This window comes from Euleptes europaea, chromosome 2 (genome assembly GCF_029931775.1).
Source record: "Euleptes europaea isolate rEulEur1 chromosome 2, rEulEur1.hap1, whole genome shotgun sequence".
NCBI lineage: Eukaryota > Metazoa > Chordata > Lepidosauria > Squamata > Sphaerodactylidae > Euleptes > Euleptes europaea.
Window position 1 is genome coordinate 25,172,009 of NC_079313.1, and position 14,566 is coordinate 25,186,574.

General features: G+C 43.6%; 2 protein-coding genes across 2 annotated transcripts; one reads left to right on the top strand and one right to left on the bottom strand.

Annotated features, from left to right (window-relative positions):
• Positions 1 to 447: 447 nt before the first annotated feature.
• Positions 448 to 1,845, top strand: MRPS14 (mitochondrial ribosomal protein S14). The gene is made up of 2 exons (XM_056845190.1): positions 448 to 611; positions 1,627 to 1,845. Exons 1-2 carry the CDS (start codon positions 453 to 455, stop codon positions 1,807 to 1,809), a joined length of 342 nt encoding a protein of 113 aa, XP_056701168.1. The 5' UTR covers positions 448 to 452; the 3' UTR covers positions 1,810 to 1,845.
• A 1,310-nt stretch (positions 1,846 to 3,155) lies between these two features.
• On the bottom strand, positions 3,156 to 6,824 carry CACYBP (calcyclin binding protein). Its single transcript, XM_056844480.1, has 5 exons — positions 6,584 to 6,824; positions 5,703 to 5,799; positions 4,804 to 4,903; positions 4,340 to 4,434; positions 3,156 to 3,385 (listed from the first exon to the last, which is right to left on the bottom strand). The coding sequence occupies exons 1-5, from the start codon at positions 6,807 to 6,809 to the stop codon at positions 3,226 to 3,228; spliced, it is 678 nt and encodes a 225-aa protein (XP_056700458.1). The 5' UTR covers positions 6,810 to 6,824; the 3' UTR covers positions 3,156 to 3,225.
• Between the last annotated feature and the right edge of the window lie 7,742 nt (positions 6,825 to 14,566).

The window sequence follows — 14,566 nt, forward strand, 5'->3', positions numbered from 1 at the left end:
CCATTAAGCTGCTTCCTATGAATGTCCGATCATTAACAGCCTTGCCCAGGTCTTGCAAACTGAGGGCAGGTCAGTATTGGCCTGCCCATGATGCAAGGTGCTAAACCAGTGGGTGAGCCAGGATTTAATCCCATGACTCCCAGGCCCATTACATAAACTGCACAGGATAAAGCTGAATAGTGGGATTCTATGTAGTTAGTATGAATCAACTAAGGGCAGTTTTTCCTGTCTCCTCCCCCCCCCCCCCATTTCAGGCCATAAATTACCAAGAAGTCTATGTGGGTGGGCAGGCTACCAAATTTTACATATGAATAAATTATCAAATTAAATTGCTCAAATTATCAGCAAAGGGGAAGAAAGAAAAATTGAACTTTATGAATACCAGTTGTGCTATTCTGTATCTGGACACAAGTAGCAGCAAACTTTGGCTGTAATTTCTCTTTTATTAATAGATGTCCCCCTTGTCTTGCCTTGGGCAAGTAAGGGGTCATTATGTGGACTGGAGAATGTTACGTGATGTTAAGAGAAGGAAGATGGCCTTTGAATATGCAGACCTCAGATTACGTCTAAACGCCCTTAGGAAAAACACTATTTTGCCAAAAGAGCTCCAGGTAAGAAAGAAATGACACCAGTCAGCGAATGCTGTACTCAAGCAAAGGACAACAATTAAAAAAAATGTATCACATAATGAGCAGTAGATTATGATCAGGGTTCCTATGTCCTAAATCTGCCGCTATGAATCCATTATTTTGCCAGTTTATCCTGTTTCCATCATCTTAATCAACTACTTCATCGCTCACTTTATTGTAGCAGATATCTAATAACTACAGCTACAGATGGTGTAGTAGAGCATTATGTTGAAGATCTGGTAGAGATAGGGAGCCAACAGCAAGCACTTCCCCTGTCGGAAGCAGGAAGCAGCAGCCAGTACATGGGCAATATCCTTAACCCAACACCTGATAACAAGCCAGCAGCTGCAGCAAAGATCTGCCTGCCCTTTTTGCTCTGCGAGCAGATGGAGAACTCGTGAGGTGGAGGGGCTTAGTTTTCACTATTGCTTGTGAAAGCAAGAGATGAGGCAGGCCGTTTCCTGGTGGCCCATGGTGGACTCTTGATGGTTGCAAAAGCTGCAGACTCGTGGAAGTGCTTCTGTCTTATTATAAAATAGTGACTCTGAGTTGTGAAAAAGGTTATCCTCCCAAAAGAAAACAAAGCAGGAAACGTAAAAGAGCCATCACTGGAATGGGTTATATAGGCTTGTTTGTAGCTGCACGGAGAGAATTTTGGCATAGGTGTGTCTGTTTAGCAAAATCCACTCACATATAGTCATGCTGTATAGGGCAGAATCGAAACCTATTTCTTCTTAGGCTTGCAGACTTCTACAAGTCTTTGGGAAGTCAAAGCCTTACTGTATCTTGCAATTTATCCTTTTTACTAAGAGAGATTTGGTGGTTCCAGGGCATAAATGATGCATCCCCCATTGGTAGTAGAACTACTGGTACTGCCATAAGTTTCCCTTTCCGTGAGGCCAAACTTTTAAAAGATCAAAATATCATGGAGAATAATTATGTACAGCACAAGAACTCAGAACATTTGATACATATTGTTGTTTTGTGTTTGTTTCAGGAAGTGGCAGATAAAGAGATCGCTGCCCTGCCACGTGACAGCTGCCCTGTGAGGATCCGCAATCGTTGTGTGTTGACCTCCCGGCCACGGGGTGTGGTGCGGCGCTGGAGGCTCAGCCGAATAGTTTTCCGTCACATAGCTGACCATGCTCAACTCTCTGGGGTACAGAGAGCAATGTGGTGAACCCTTGCCAAGGTTTTTCATAACCAAGGGAAGAAAAAAAACAACTGAGCCCTGTTTCAACTCTTTTAAGATTTATTGTACTGAAGGTCGTGATAAGGGTGGTGCAAGGGGAAAATAGGAGGGAAAGTGCTATACAGAAGATGAGCCTAGTTGGAGTTTGTCAAGCTATTGGTTAACCTGTTAAGATATTTAAAAAAACAATGAAAATATATACCCAGACACCAAATTGTCCATTCCTTGTGTTTCTTACAAAGGACTTTGCTTTAAACAGTGATGTAGGTTGTTGCACTGTAACAAAACTGAAAAGGAATGCCACATATGATGAAACTCTCACAGGATGCAGAGTTACTACAGCTGACCACTAAAGAGGTAATCAGAAAGGGAAGATAGCAGGGTTTGAAAATAGAGGGAATTGGAGGCGGTTATGTTACCTGACACTCTTAAGAACAGAAGTGCACTGACAGGATTTTAACAAGACTTGCATGGGGGGGGGGGAGATAGGTGGATTGCACATACTGTATAAGTTGTGAAAGAGCATACCTGTCCACAAACTATACATACATAAGCTTTCTTCAATCTGGCAGCCTTCAGAAGGCAGGGTCTGCAGTTTGTATGCACTCAGGCTCTTTTCACAAGTTACAAGTGTGTAGAGGGGTAAGTTAAGTAGGCACGATTCCTGTGCACATAGACTACTACATGCTTAATGTGCCTACACCATTCCTACAAGGCTCCCAAAAATATGAGTGCTTTAAAGAGGCTGCAGGCTTTGTCTCTTGAGGATGTTACTTTGAACGGTACATTGATTACAGCTTGCTCACTTTTTCCCATGGTATGCCATCCATGAAGATGGGTTGCTTTCTTGTGTTCTAATTAAGCCAAGGAACAGATTTGGCCTCAAATAACATTTCTAGATTCCTCTTTGCTTAACAGCCCTAGGACACGCCCCTTCAGTCCATGAATAGGCAAGCAGTGGCTTACAACCGCACGTACCTCCCATGAACCAAGCTCCTTCCACATTTAGTAGCAAGAGTGGCAGAGAACAATATGGAAGGAATATGCCTCAGTAGCCTTGCTGGAACTAAACTGGTCTGGGGCTGGTCGGTGCCTAGCAACCTGCCTTGAGTTCCATGATGGAAGAAGGGGAGTTTACAGATGGAACAAATAGAAAGCAAGTACTGATTTCAGACAACACGGAGATACTTTAAAGGTCATTATTTTGCCAGTTTCACAAAAGCACTGAAAGCCTTGAGGAAGCAGGGCAAAACACTTGAAGGAGATTCTTTATAGTACATTTTATTATATTTCTCCAACCTGAAATGAAGAGTGCTGTCTTTTCTTGGAAGGTGGGTGTGTAAACACTTTTTTCTGATCTCAGTGGCACATCAGAAGCCCCATATAGAAAGCCCACTGGTTTGTTCAAATGTCTAGTGGTACATCGTCTTTGGCTTGCTTTTCTCTGCTCTCAACCCAGGCTTTATTAATGGTTCTTTTCATCTCATCATCACCTTCAGCATACATTTTTTTCAGGAGATTCATCAACCCCTCACTTGGATCTGATGTGTCATACGATGCTTTCCTAAAACAGAAATACACACATAACAGTTGCCACCAATCAGTCCAACTCTGGCTTGCTTTATTACAAAGTTAAAAAACTTTAAGACAAGAAAAACATAGGCCAGCCTCCTTCAGCATTACTAAAAGCTGCAATCCTCAACACATACTACCTGGAAATTCCATTGGTAATAGTAGGAATTACTTCTGTGCAGTTAATACTGAGTTATAACTTGAGCAGAGACAGGAAGCCCAAGTAACTTATATTTCTTGTCCAGCCAGTTTTCAGTAAAGCATTTCAAATAGTTATAAGAATGCAGTGGAGATCTCATTTAAAATATTGTGGCCATACTATGGCTGAACAGGTGTGAAAAAGAACTGTACACGTAGGAAGGAAAAACTCTTCCTGCTTCAGTTCAGAATGGTACAGAACTACACTCAATACTGAAAATCAAACTTGTTTAGGAAAGAAGAGACAGCATAGTACAGTGGTTAGAGAGTTGGAGTAGGATCTGGGAGACCCAGGTTTGAATCCTCACACTGCCTTGAAAGCTTATTTGGTGACTTTCAGCCAGTCTCACATTTGGCCTAACCTGCCTCATAGGGTTGTTGTGAGGACAAAATGAAAGAAAACAATGTAAGCTAGCTTGGGTCCCCACTGGAGGGAAAGGCATAGTATAAATGAGGTAAATAAGGAAGATTTCAACCCAAATTACTACATCAGGAACATTCCTTAGTTGAGAAGATATGCACATGGTAGGTCTCCTGTTCTGGCAATCACTTAAGTAATTCTCAGCTTCAAAGACATACATTTTTCATATGTCCTGCTATCATGGTGGTTCACATTCAAATTGCATCTACCAACTGCAGTAATGCTGTAGCAGGGCCTCCTCCGGACATTTTGCATGGATCAAGTTTCAGATTCTTGTTTCTTCAATGGATAACACAAGATTGACAGAACAGGAAGTAGCACACTTACTCCTTCTCCTTTGTCTCTTTCTCAACTTGAGTCAGGCACTCCCATTTTTCCTCTTGCTTCTTCCTACATAATATCAGGACCATATCAGTCTTGATCTGCAATGCAAAGGAAAACGGCTTCAGATTTTCAAAAAAGTGGGAGATGTTGAGCAGTGGAATAATTAAGCAGGATACTAGGTGAATTTAATCTATTACACTTAGAAACCCCAGAAAAGCGGCATTATTTAAACAACTGAAAAATGCGTGTGCCGAGAGACAATTATAGAACAAAGGTAGGTGAAGTAGATATTGCAGAGGGAACTATTTGCCTCCTGTTCCAGCAGCTGCCTATTGCTAAGGCTGCCATGCTGTATAACTCCCCCCTGATGCCAGTAGGAGTAGCAGTCCCCTAGGAAGCAGCTGTTGTGCCCAAAACCATGGGAGACTACAACCACTATTAGCATATATTGCAAGAGATGTACAGACCTTCCGTGAGCTGTTCTCCACAGAAATTGGTTTCAGAAGGTTATTGAAAGTCATGGAGTAGTTCTTGCCATTCAGATTCTTCACCAATAGATCAAATGATCTGGAAAAGAAAGGGCAAGCATTACCACTGCATAGACATAGGCCCCTCAGATACAGAGAGCATAACTTGCACTGCTTTGACGTCAAAACTCAGTTTATCTGAATTAGGAAGATGAGGTCCGAGTAAGATACAAGGGTCTTGTTACTTGAAGACTTCCCAGTGAACATTATCATATATGGGATAAAAAACTCCAGAAACTGAATGTATGCCACAGCCGCTCTTCTAATACTCTGAGGCCTACATCACTGCTGGAGACACAAACCTAACTCTGAACAACAGTGCTAAACAATAGGATTCTTTCACTCATTTTATGTGGTCTAGAACAATGTACTTGGCTTTGCCACACACAGAAGAAGAGTTGTTTTTTATATGCCGATTTTCTCTACCTTTTTAAGGAGAATCAAACCAGATTACAATCTCCTTTCCTCTCCCCATAACAGAGGTAGGTGATGCTGAGAGAGCTCAGAGAGAACTGTGACTAGCCCAAGGTCACCCAGCTGGCTTCAGGTATAGGAGTGGGGAAACTAACCTGTTCACCAGATTAGAGTCTGCTGCTCATGTGGAGGAGTGAGGAATCAAACCTGGTTCTCCAGATTAGAGTCCACCGCTCTTAACCACTACACCACACTGAGGATGACCTTTTTATTCATATTCATACATGTCGCTCCATCAGGTTGTTAAGAAGCAGGTTTAATACTTGAAATTAGTTCATAAGCTCCTGAAATGGCTTTGCATGGGAACAAAATGAAGAGGAGACAATGCCAAAAACCATTCAGCTGGCATTTGGCATAAAACCCACCTTTCTGTGAAACGGACTTGCACATTCTCAGCTGAGAGATGCTGTACCCCACTCAGAGTGATGTAGATTTTCACGAATTTATCTGACTGATCCCAAGCTGTAAAGGTTAAAAGGGAGCCATGTTATGTGATAAGATTCTGAAACTGCTTTCTCAGGATGAAGAAAAACCTAATCTTTACGCTCCCTAAATTAGCTTTAAACAATTCACATGTATACCCAGATACGTAGGACAGCTGACACAAGGCTGATCATGGTTTTCAGATACATACAGCCATTATGTGACAGTTGTCATACGTTCAGGCATCAGCCTCTCCTATGACGTTAGCTGAATACCTAAGAATGGGAAGGAGGCTAGGTGATTGTGGGGCAAAAAAAGTCAGAGCACCGCGAATGTGCAGAGTTCTGTGGCACGCTGGTGTCATTGCTTGTCCTGACCATGCCTCTTGGAGGAGCTGGGGAGGAAAAGACCATAACCAATCCCACAACAAAACTTCAAACCAGGCATTTCCATGTAAGCAGGGAGGGGCAAATGTGCAGATTTCTGTGAGAGCAACTGCCACTGAAATCAAAGGATTCGCTTCAGTGTACCCTGATCCAGAAAGCTTTTTCAGAACTATTTTATACGCATATTTTACATATTTTATTACATTTTTATCTTGCCCTTCCTCCAAAATGCTCAGGGATGCTTGCGTGGTTTTCAACCCTCCCCATTTTACATTCACAACAACCCTGTGAGCTAGGTTAAATGGAGTCAATGTCCCAGTGGACTTCAAGGGAGTGTTCACATTTGAACCCGGGTTTCTCAAATCCTAGCCAGACACATACTTATAGTTTCTTTAATCCACTTTAATCAATAAAAAGAGTGCATAAAACTAGTCTACCGTAATTGTTGATTTTCACTGTGTAGCCCGTGGGTGGCTGTCTTTCTTCTTCAGCTATCTCTGCTTTTAGTTTAGGTGGTGGCTGGTTTTTAATTTCTTTCTCTAGTTTATTCTTTTCTGCTAGCAAGACATCATGAATTCTCTTCCTTGATGCTTTTTTCAGAAGCTCCTTCACCTCCTCCAAATCTTTCTGTAGCTGGATGAAACACAAAACATGCAAATACATTACACACTGATTTCTCATTAGCCATGAATATTTCCTTTGCTTGGATAGGAGGGACCACTCCAAACCTCAGAACTGTTCAGTCTGCAGTCATTTCCCCTGCAAATCTTATTTTACTGAGCAGCCACTTTTCATGTTTTATCCTTTATATACATTGTGTTGGATCCATTGGATCCATTCCTCTAGGTGAGTCAATTTTCTCCAGTAAAAGTAGTCTTCTGCTGATGGGGTCAGAGTGTCTTGTTTCAGCAAAAACCTTCTTCCATCAGAAGAAAGTGCCTCTGCTAGTGGACTAGATCCAAGGGATCCAATCTATTGGATTAGTTATGTTAGTAGCATCTGAAAAGATTTGAATCACACAGTTTGAATACGTACAACAGGCCCTCTCATAGGTCCATAAATTGCATAGGGTTCTGGAGTGCTGCAGTTAACCGTGATCTGTGAGAGGTCTAGTTTGCATACAGACAAAAGGGCACTCAGACAAAATTCTTTCACACACCTGTGAACTTGGGAGCTGCATCATTTTATGTTTTCAGAATGCAAACAGCAATCCTGGACACGAGAGACAGTTTTTAGCCTGCGGCAATTACCACTTCTACACTAGTTTGATGAACTGACTAAGCTTGATGTTTCAGAAAAGAACTTCAAATCTATTCCATAAGGGAGATAAAAGCATAATCTATAATAGGCTCTTAAGAAACCGGTCCTGTAAAAATACTGGGCTGTCTCTTAGTAACCCATATCCTAACCTTTCTCCACAAAGCTTAGGCAACATATGCAGATCCCACTTATCTATCAACAACCCTGTGAGGTAGGTTAGGCTGAGAAAGAGTGAGTGGTCACCCAAGATCACCCAGTCAGCTTGATGGGTATGCAGGCATGAATGCTGGTCTTTTCCATCCCAGATCCACAACCTCCAGTAGTCAATAAGAAGGGGAATTCTGACATTGAGGCCTGAGCCATACCCAGAATGCTATGCATGAACCAAAGTAGTTAGAGCAGCAATACACTTTTGAACCTTATAGCATATATTCACTCTGTAATAACATCCTTGTTGAAATAGAAACAACAGCTGGGTACAGCTGTGGAAAGTGAACTTTCCCTCTTACAGTAATGTTTACCAAGAGGTCAACTTGACGTCCATGCCTCCGATCAGCTATGTCTCTGAACATCTCTAATTATGCCACTAGGGAAATTCACAATAGTTCTGATTAGGGGTTTAAGGGTGTTTTTTTAATATATATAACAATGGAATGTTGTTTACATACATCTATAAAATGCTAAGCAGTCTTCTATTGAGTTGAGTCTCCAATGATGACCTATGGGTCACTGCCGCCTCTCTCCTGTCTGTGCAGATGCTTATTTGTTTATGAATATTGTTTTCCTGTTATGTGCATTGTTTTTCTAATTAAATCTATATTTCTAGATTTCAAGGTTTCTCTGAGTCCATTCTTACATGCAGCTTGATTTGAACCTTTCTCCCACAAATATACCATAACAGCAGCAACAAACCCTGAGGAGTTCAGAGTGGCATAAAAGGATGTTTAATCTTTTTTAAAAAATCAATTTTATCCCTCTTGACCTGAATTCTCAGGAAGATGTGAGGACCTGAGAATTCAAACCAAGCCTAACACTCTACCCGCTACACTTTCTTGTTCATAAAGAGGTACTGCTCACCCATTGGGGATCCCTGACCCTGTTCAGAAATTGGCCGGTGCGGGAAGAACTCTTTTTTGATGCTGTCTTGGTACTCTCTCTAGCACATGCCAGTCCTCCTACCCACCTCTACTCCACATGGCTCCCCTGAATCATTCACAGATATCTATCCCCTCATCCCAAGACAGTGAGGCTCATAGCCTATATCTATAAGACTTCAACAAAAGGCAAATGCTATCAAGTCCTACTAAAGATCTTACAAAGCAACCACAATAGACTGGAATCACTGCAAGTGAACACGAATTGCAAAAAGCAAGGAACTGCCACCTCCACTCTTCCTACTGAAATTGCATAATATACACGCCAAAGGCAGCCAAGCTGCATTAATGTGTGAAATTATTGTGAACACGTCACCAGCAAATGATCCCTTAATTTGGGATTTGTACCTGACCCTGGCCCTTTGCCCATCAGCCTCCTCCTACTTCCATCAACACAAAGCCACAACAAGTAGTGATGCGGTAGACCTGAATTCAATTCCCCGGGCCTCTAACACATGAAGAAGCTGCCAGGTAGCGGTCCACACACTGCATTCTTGTAGCAGCCATGGTAACTTGGCAGTTAAGCAATACTACTCTCCGAATCCAGCAGCACCTTCAAGACCAACAACATTTTTCCAGTGTATGAGCTTGTTGGGAGTAAAGCTCACTCTGTCAGATACAAATGGTCATGAAGATCCATCAGGCCTTCATTCTCATTCGCACCTGACAAAGTGAGCTGTGACTTACAAAAGCTTATGCCCTGGAAATCTAGTTGGTCTTTCAAGAGCTACTGGACTCGAATTCTGTCCTACCACTACAGATGAACAAGGCTACCCACCTGAAACAAGAATCACAGAGTTGGAAGGGACCACCAGGGTCATCTAGTCCAACCCCCTGCACAATGCAGGAAATTCACGTCTACCTCCCCCCCACACCCCCAGTGACCCCTACTCCATGCCCAGAAGATGGCCAAGATGCCCTCCCTCTCATGATCTGCTTAAGGTCATAGAATCAGCATTGCTGACAGATGACCATCTAGCCTCTGCTTAAAAACCTCCAGGGAAGGAGCGCTTACCACCTCCCGAGGAAGCCTGTTCCACTGAGGAACCGCTCTAACTGTTAGAAAACTCTTCTTAATGTCTAGACGGAAACTCTTTTGATTTAATTTCAACCCGTTGGTTCTGGTCCGACCTTCTGGGGCAACAGAAACAACTTGGCACCCTCCTCTATGTGACAGCCCTTCAAGTACTTGAAGATGGTTTTCATATCCCCTCTCAGTCTTCTCCTCTTCAGGCTAAACATACCCAGCTCCTTCAACCTTTCCTCAGAGGACTTGGTCTCCAGACCCCTCACCATCTTTGTTGCCCTCCTCTGCACACGTTCCAGCTTGTCTACATCTTTCTTAAATTGTGGTGCCCAAAACCGAACACGATTACCATGTTCCCTACTCAAGCTTCCAAATAACACAGGCAGAACGTTTCTTTCATTGGGGACCCTTCAATGGGGGAAGCGGTCATAAGGTACCTCTAGGAAGCCCACACACAAGGCGAGAGCACCAGAAACATCAGGAACCTTCCCGCCCAACCCCATAATATTTCTTGAATTTTCAGGTGCATCAAGGTTAATTTTACTAACGTCTAAATCCAATCTCCCACGATCAGGGGAACCCATTTTCTCCCATATTTATTCCCATAAGGGCACAGCATCGCCCCTCTTCCTCACCTCCTCCATGTTGCGGCTGATGAGGGGAAATGCGCGCGCACACACACTCACGCGCGCGCGCTCACGTTGACTCCCCTTTCCCGTAAGGGGGGCAAGTACGCAGGCGCAGTACCAATCCTCGCGGCAATAAGTACGCAGGCGCAGTACCAATCGTCGCGGCAACGTCGCCAGCGGCCCTCTAGCGAGCCACCGCCCCCCCTGCACGTCACCGGCTTTGGCGCGCGCGCGCTCTCGCTGCGCTGTCTGTTGATCCTGGGACACGCCCACGCTGCTGTCTTCTGCCCCAGAGGCAGAGAAACGGCTCAGGACTCAACGCGACCCTTCCTTCCGGCTGCCGTTCGAACGCGACGCTTTGCAGCGGCGGCACCCTTGCTCCCCGCCCCTTCGCTTGGGAACCGGAAGTATGTACGCTGAGTTCTGTGACTGCTTCCGTTTCCTTCCATAGAGCTGAAGTACGGCTAGAGCGGCACGCTCAAGATTCAGCGCTGCAACGGAAAGACGCTCTGAAGTTGCGCCTCTCGCGACGAAGGCCCGGCGACGCTAATGTCGCTAGAGCTTGGCCCTTCGAGTGGAGTAATTGGCCGAGAGTGGCTGAGTTTAATTTGGAGCGCCGCTGGCATCCGAGGGCTGAAGGGGAAGCAGCTCACTTACTTTCAGAACTAAGCAGTAGTACCCCGCGGAATTATTTGTACCTTTTTGTCGCAGTGTCCCCCAACCATGACTTCACCCCTTCCAATTCCAGGTAGAGGTGCCAGCCTCCAAGTGGGACATGGGTATCCCCAAGGGTACTTAGAAAAATATAGTACCAGGCTGTGTGAAATACACATAAATTTTAGTGAAAATATGAGAAAATTGAACATATAATAAAGGAAACTTACAACGTATACACTTAGAGACAACCAAAACAATACAAAAATATGTATCAAAACACGGAAATCTATGTCTTCTAACAACGCTTAACTGTTGGTCACAAAGGACTCTTATAAAGTTCATATGCATTCAAATCCCACAGGCGCAGCAAGAAAGCGACAGGCAGAAGATGGAGGAACGCCGTCCGGATGCTTCGCGTTTTCACTGCCACGTGGGCAGCTTCATCAGCTCTCCGTTTAGTTTAGCTTAGTTTGGAGTCAAAGCTCCTTCAAAATAGAATACTTATTCATATAATAATGAAACTACAAACTTTCCATGCGCCTGCTAGGCTGCTCCACTCTAAACCTCTTGCCTATAGGGATCAGTTCACCTGGAGAAAATGGGTGCTTTGGCAAGGGGAACTATGGCATTGAAGTCCATCCCCTACCCAAACCCCGCCCCAAAAATCTCCATGTATTTCCCAGCCTGGAGCTGGCAACCCTAGGATCCATCGGAATTAAAGCTCATCTTCAGAATATAGACATCAATTTGCTGGAGAAAATGGATGCGTGGGAGAATGGAATCTATGGCATTGTACCTCACTGAGGTCCCTGTCCTCCACAGGCTCCTTGTATCTCCAGGGGTTTCCCAACCTGGATCTGGCAATCTTACCTGCCCATCCCCTGCTGGTGGCCCGGGGGCGGGGGGGGGCAACCCTGATTCCAAGACATTACAAAGTGAGGGGCTGCCCATTTGGGAGGTGGGTAGGAGCAAGTACTTCCCAACAGGTTTTCGGTGGTGATTGGTCCAGACCCATTTATAACATAAAGTATGCAAAGTGGGGGTGTTCCCAACCTACTCCCCTTTATTCACCCTGCCAATTTCCCCTTCGCTGCCTCCCCCCACATACACTTTTAAACACTATTTGAAGTGAGTCTTCTCGGCCTCCCCCCACCTGCAGTGACAGCATAACAATGACACATTGTACAGCTTCCCATATGCCACTCTGGTAGCTTCAGCCTGCAATATGGAGATAAAATTGAACTATATTTACATTTACAAGGGGATTTTTAAAATATTTACAACCCACCCTCAAAATCCATTTTTATACAGAACATGAACAATTGAAAAGAGCACAAAGCCCTATTGTTCCTTCTCCAGGGGTTGGGGGGTGGAGGACGATGCCTCAGTGCTCAACTTAGCCATGCTAAAATACCAGACCTCTCCATTTTTTTCCTACATACAGCTTTTTTATTCTGCTGGTGGAAAAAACTACCCAAAAGTAGCCAGGAAATCTCACCTCTAAAAATCTATGGCGAGAGTAACTAGCTTAATTTTGGACCAGAGGTGCCAATCATTGCTCTAGGCTCCCCCCCACCCGGTCAGTTTTTTTTCCTATTATTCTCTGGGGCTGGTGAGGGGAGGAGCCATTTTGTGATTGTGGGCCTCACCATGGAAATACCAACTAGCACACCAGGTTCATTAACTGGTTGCCCGCCCGTCCACACCCAACAGACGAAATGGCCCATCTTGAAGAAACGACATACCCTCTTTGCAGCCAACTCCACATTCATCAGCCCCTGCAGCATCTTTGCTTAGTGCAACAGTGACTTGGGGGCGTTCCAACACCCCATTATGTTCTGCTACTGCTCACTTCTAACGTGATGTTAGTGAATAGTCTCCAAGAAGAAATCAGAATATCAGTCTCTCTCCTGCAGTTCCAGATAATGTTTTTAGAAGGCCCTTTGGCTCCTCTAAGAGATGAGTGGTTTGACATTTTTGAGGTGTTCTTGAAAGGCAGCAGTCTGTGTTGGCCTCTTTTTAAAATGTCCTTATTTTTTAATTCTTGTTTTTACAGTATGTCATGTTGTGCTGGTGCTACTGGTGCCTTGGGTCCTACTTATCTTGGCGAAAGGAGGATCTACACGTATTTTAAATAAACCAACATGAACTCCTGCCCATCGGCTCCTTTGCCCCTGTAGCCTGGTCTGCATCTTCAGCAGCAGAATGAGGTGGTAAAATCCTGAACTGGTAGAATGATCTGTACCACCTTCAAGCTGCACAAATGGGATACTATTTTTAACACCTACCCAATTTTTTAAAAAATCCTGTAAAGAGACATGACCCATGACCACTTCTAAACTGGCTGTAGCAAAAGTTAGCATAGGCACACTGCCAACTGCTGCAGCCGGGAGCTAAAGCTGATCAAACTCCAGCTTTGCTCTGTTGTTGCATTTGAAACTATTTGCAGATTGTCTGCTAATGAAGTACAAAGTAAGCATCATTGAACTTTATTGTACAGAACCACCAATAGGCTATTGCGTTAATTTGGATTAAAATCAGAACAGGACAATGTCCATAGAACAATTTTCTTAACATGAAAACCAAATACACAACTAACTTCTTGTACAGTAGTGATGCTGACTTATGAGACATCATTATACATGTTAAATATAATAAAAAAAATATTTCCATCAATTTAAGCAATAGTTTAATTCTCCATGAAATAAGCATTTCTATAAACACTTTATGTTCAATTCAAAAATGTAACAAATGTTTTTTTTGCACGTTAGAAAGATATAAAACAAGTATGGTTTCCAGACAGATACAGGAATCTTCTGAAAAGTTTGCCTGACCAGTCAAGACTGAGGATCGCTTTTCATGTAAATGTTTTGGACACATTTTACCAGGAATGTCTCCTGTTTCCTGTGTGTCCCACTGAAATTACTGGGAGTTGTGCAAGAGCAAAAGGAGCACAATAATATACCAGGAAGTTCTCTGCAAGCCCCGATTCATTGTAAAGGTGCGGGGGCAATGTCCTAGAGAATTGTGCCCCGAGTCTGCTAGTTGGCAAGAGAACACAGACAATCCTCTCCCTTAGTTGTAACGTTATGAAATAACTTACGGAATTCTTAAAGTAAAGGCAGCATTGAAGGAGACACCATTTTATGACATATTCTCATTTAGTAGCTTCGCAAGAAAAAATATTACTGCTGTTCTGCTCATAGTCGTGGCTTGAGATCCAAGCCATAGAAGAGTAGGTGCACGATTGCAGAGTGTGATGACAGATGTAAACCTCTGAGATGGGTCTGAGACACCAGCCCACTGTCTGGCGTTAGTATGGTGTGCTTTTTCTTAGTTACATCACCCTGCCCCCCCTTTTCCTCTAACGGAAAAAAACCCCTCTATTTATGCAAGGTAAAAAATAATTATGAACAATTTTTAGCAACATACTAAACACTTAGTTCTGAATTATTCGTTACCCATCTTTTAACAACTAGCCATACAAAATAACGTGTCAGATATGAAGGTATGGGGGCGTGGCTTTGGGCAAGGCAGCTAGGAAAGAAATATTCCACGTAAAAACAGGGATTCTTTAAATAACTTCCCTTTAGAAAGGGCCACCATTGGAACAAATGAAAGACACCAAAGGAATACGTTTCAAGGCTGGCTTTCTGCCTCCCCCCCTTCCCCCCACAGAAGGTGCCTTGGGAG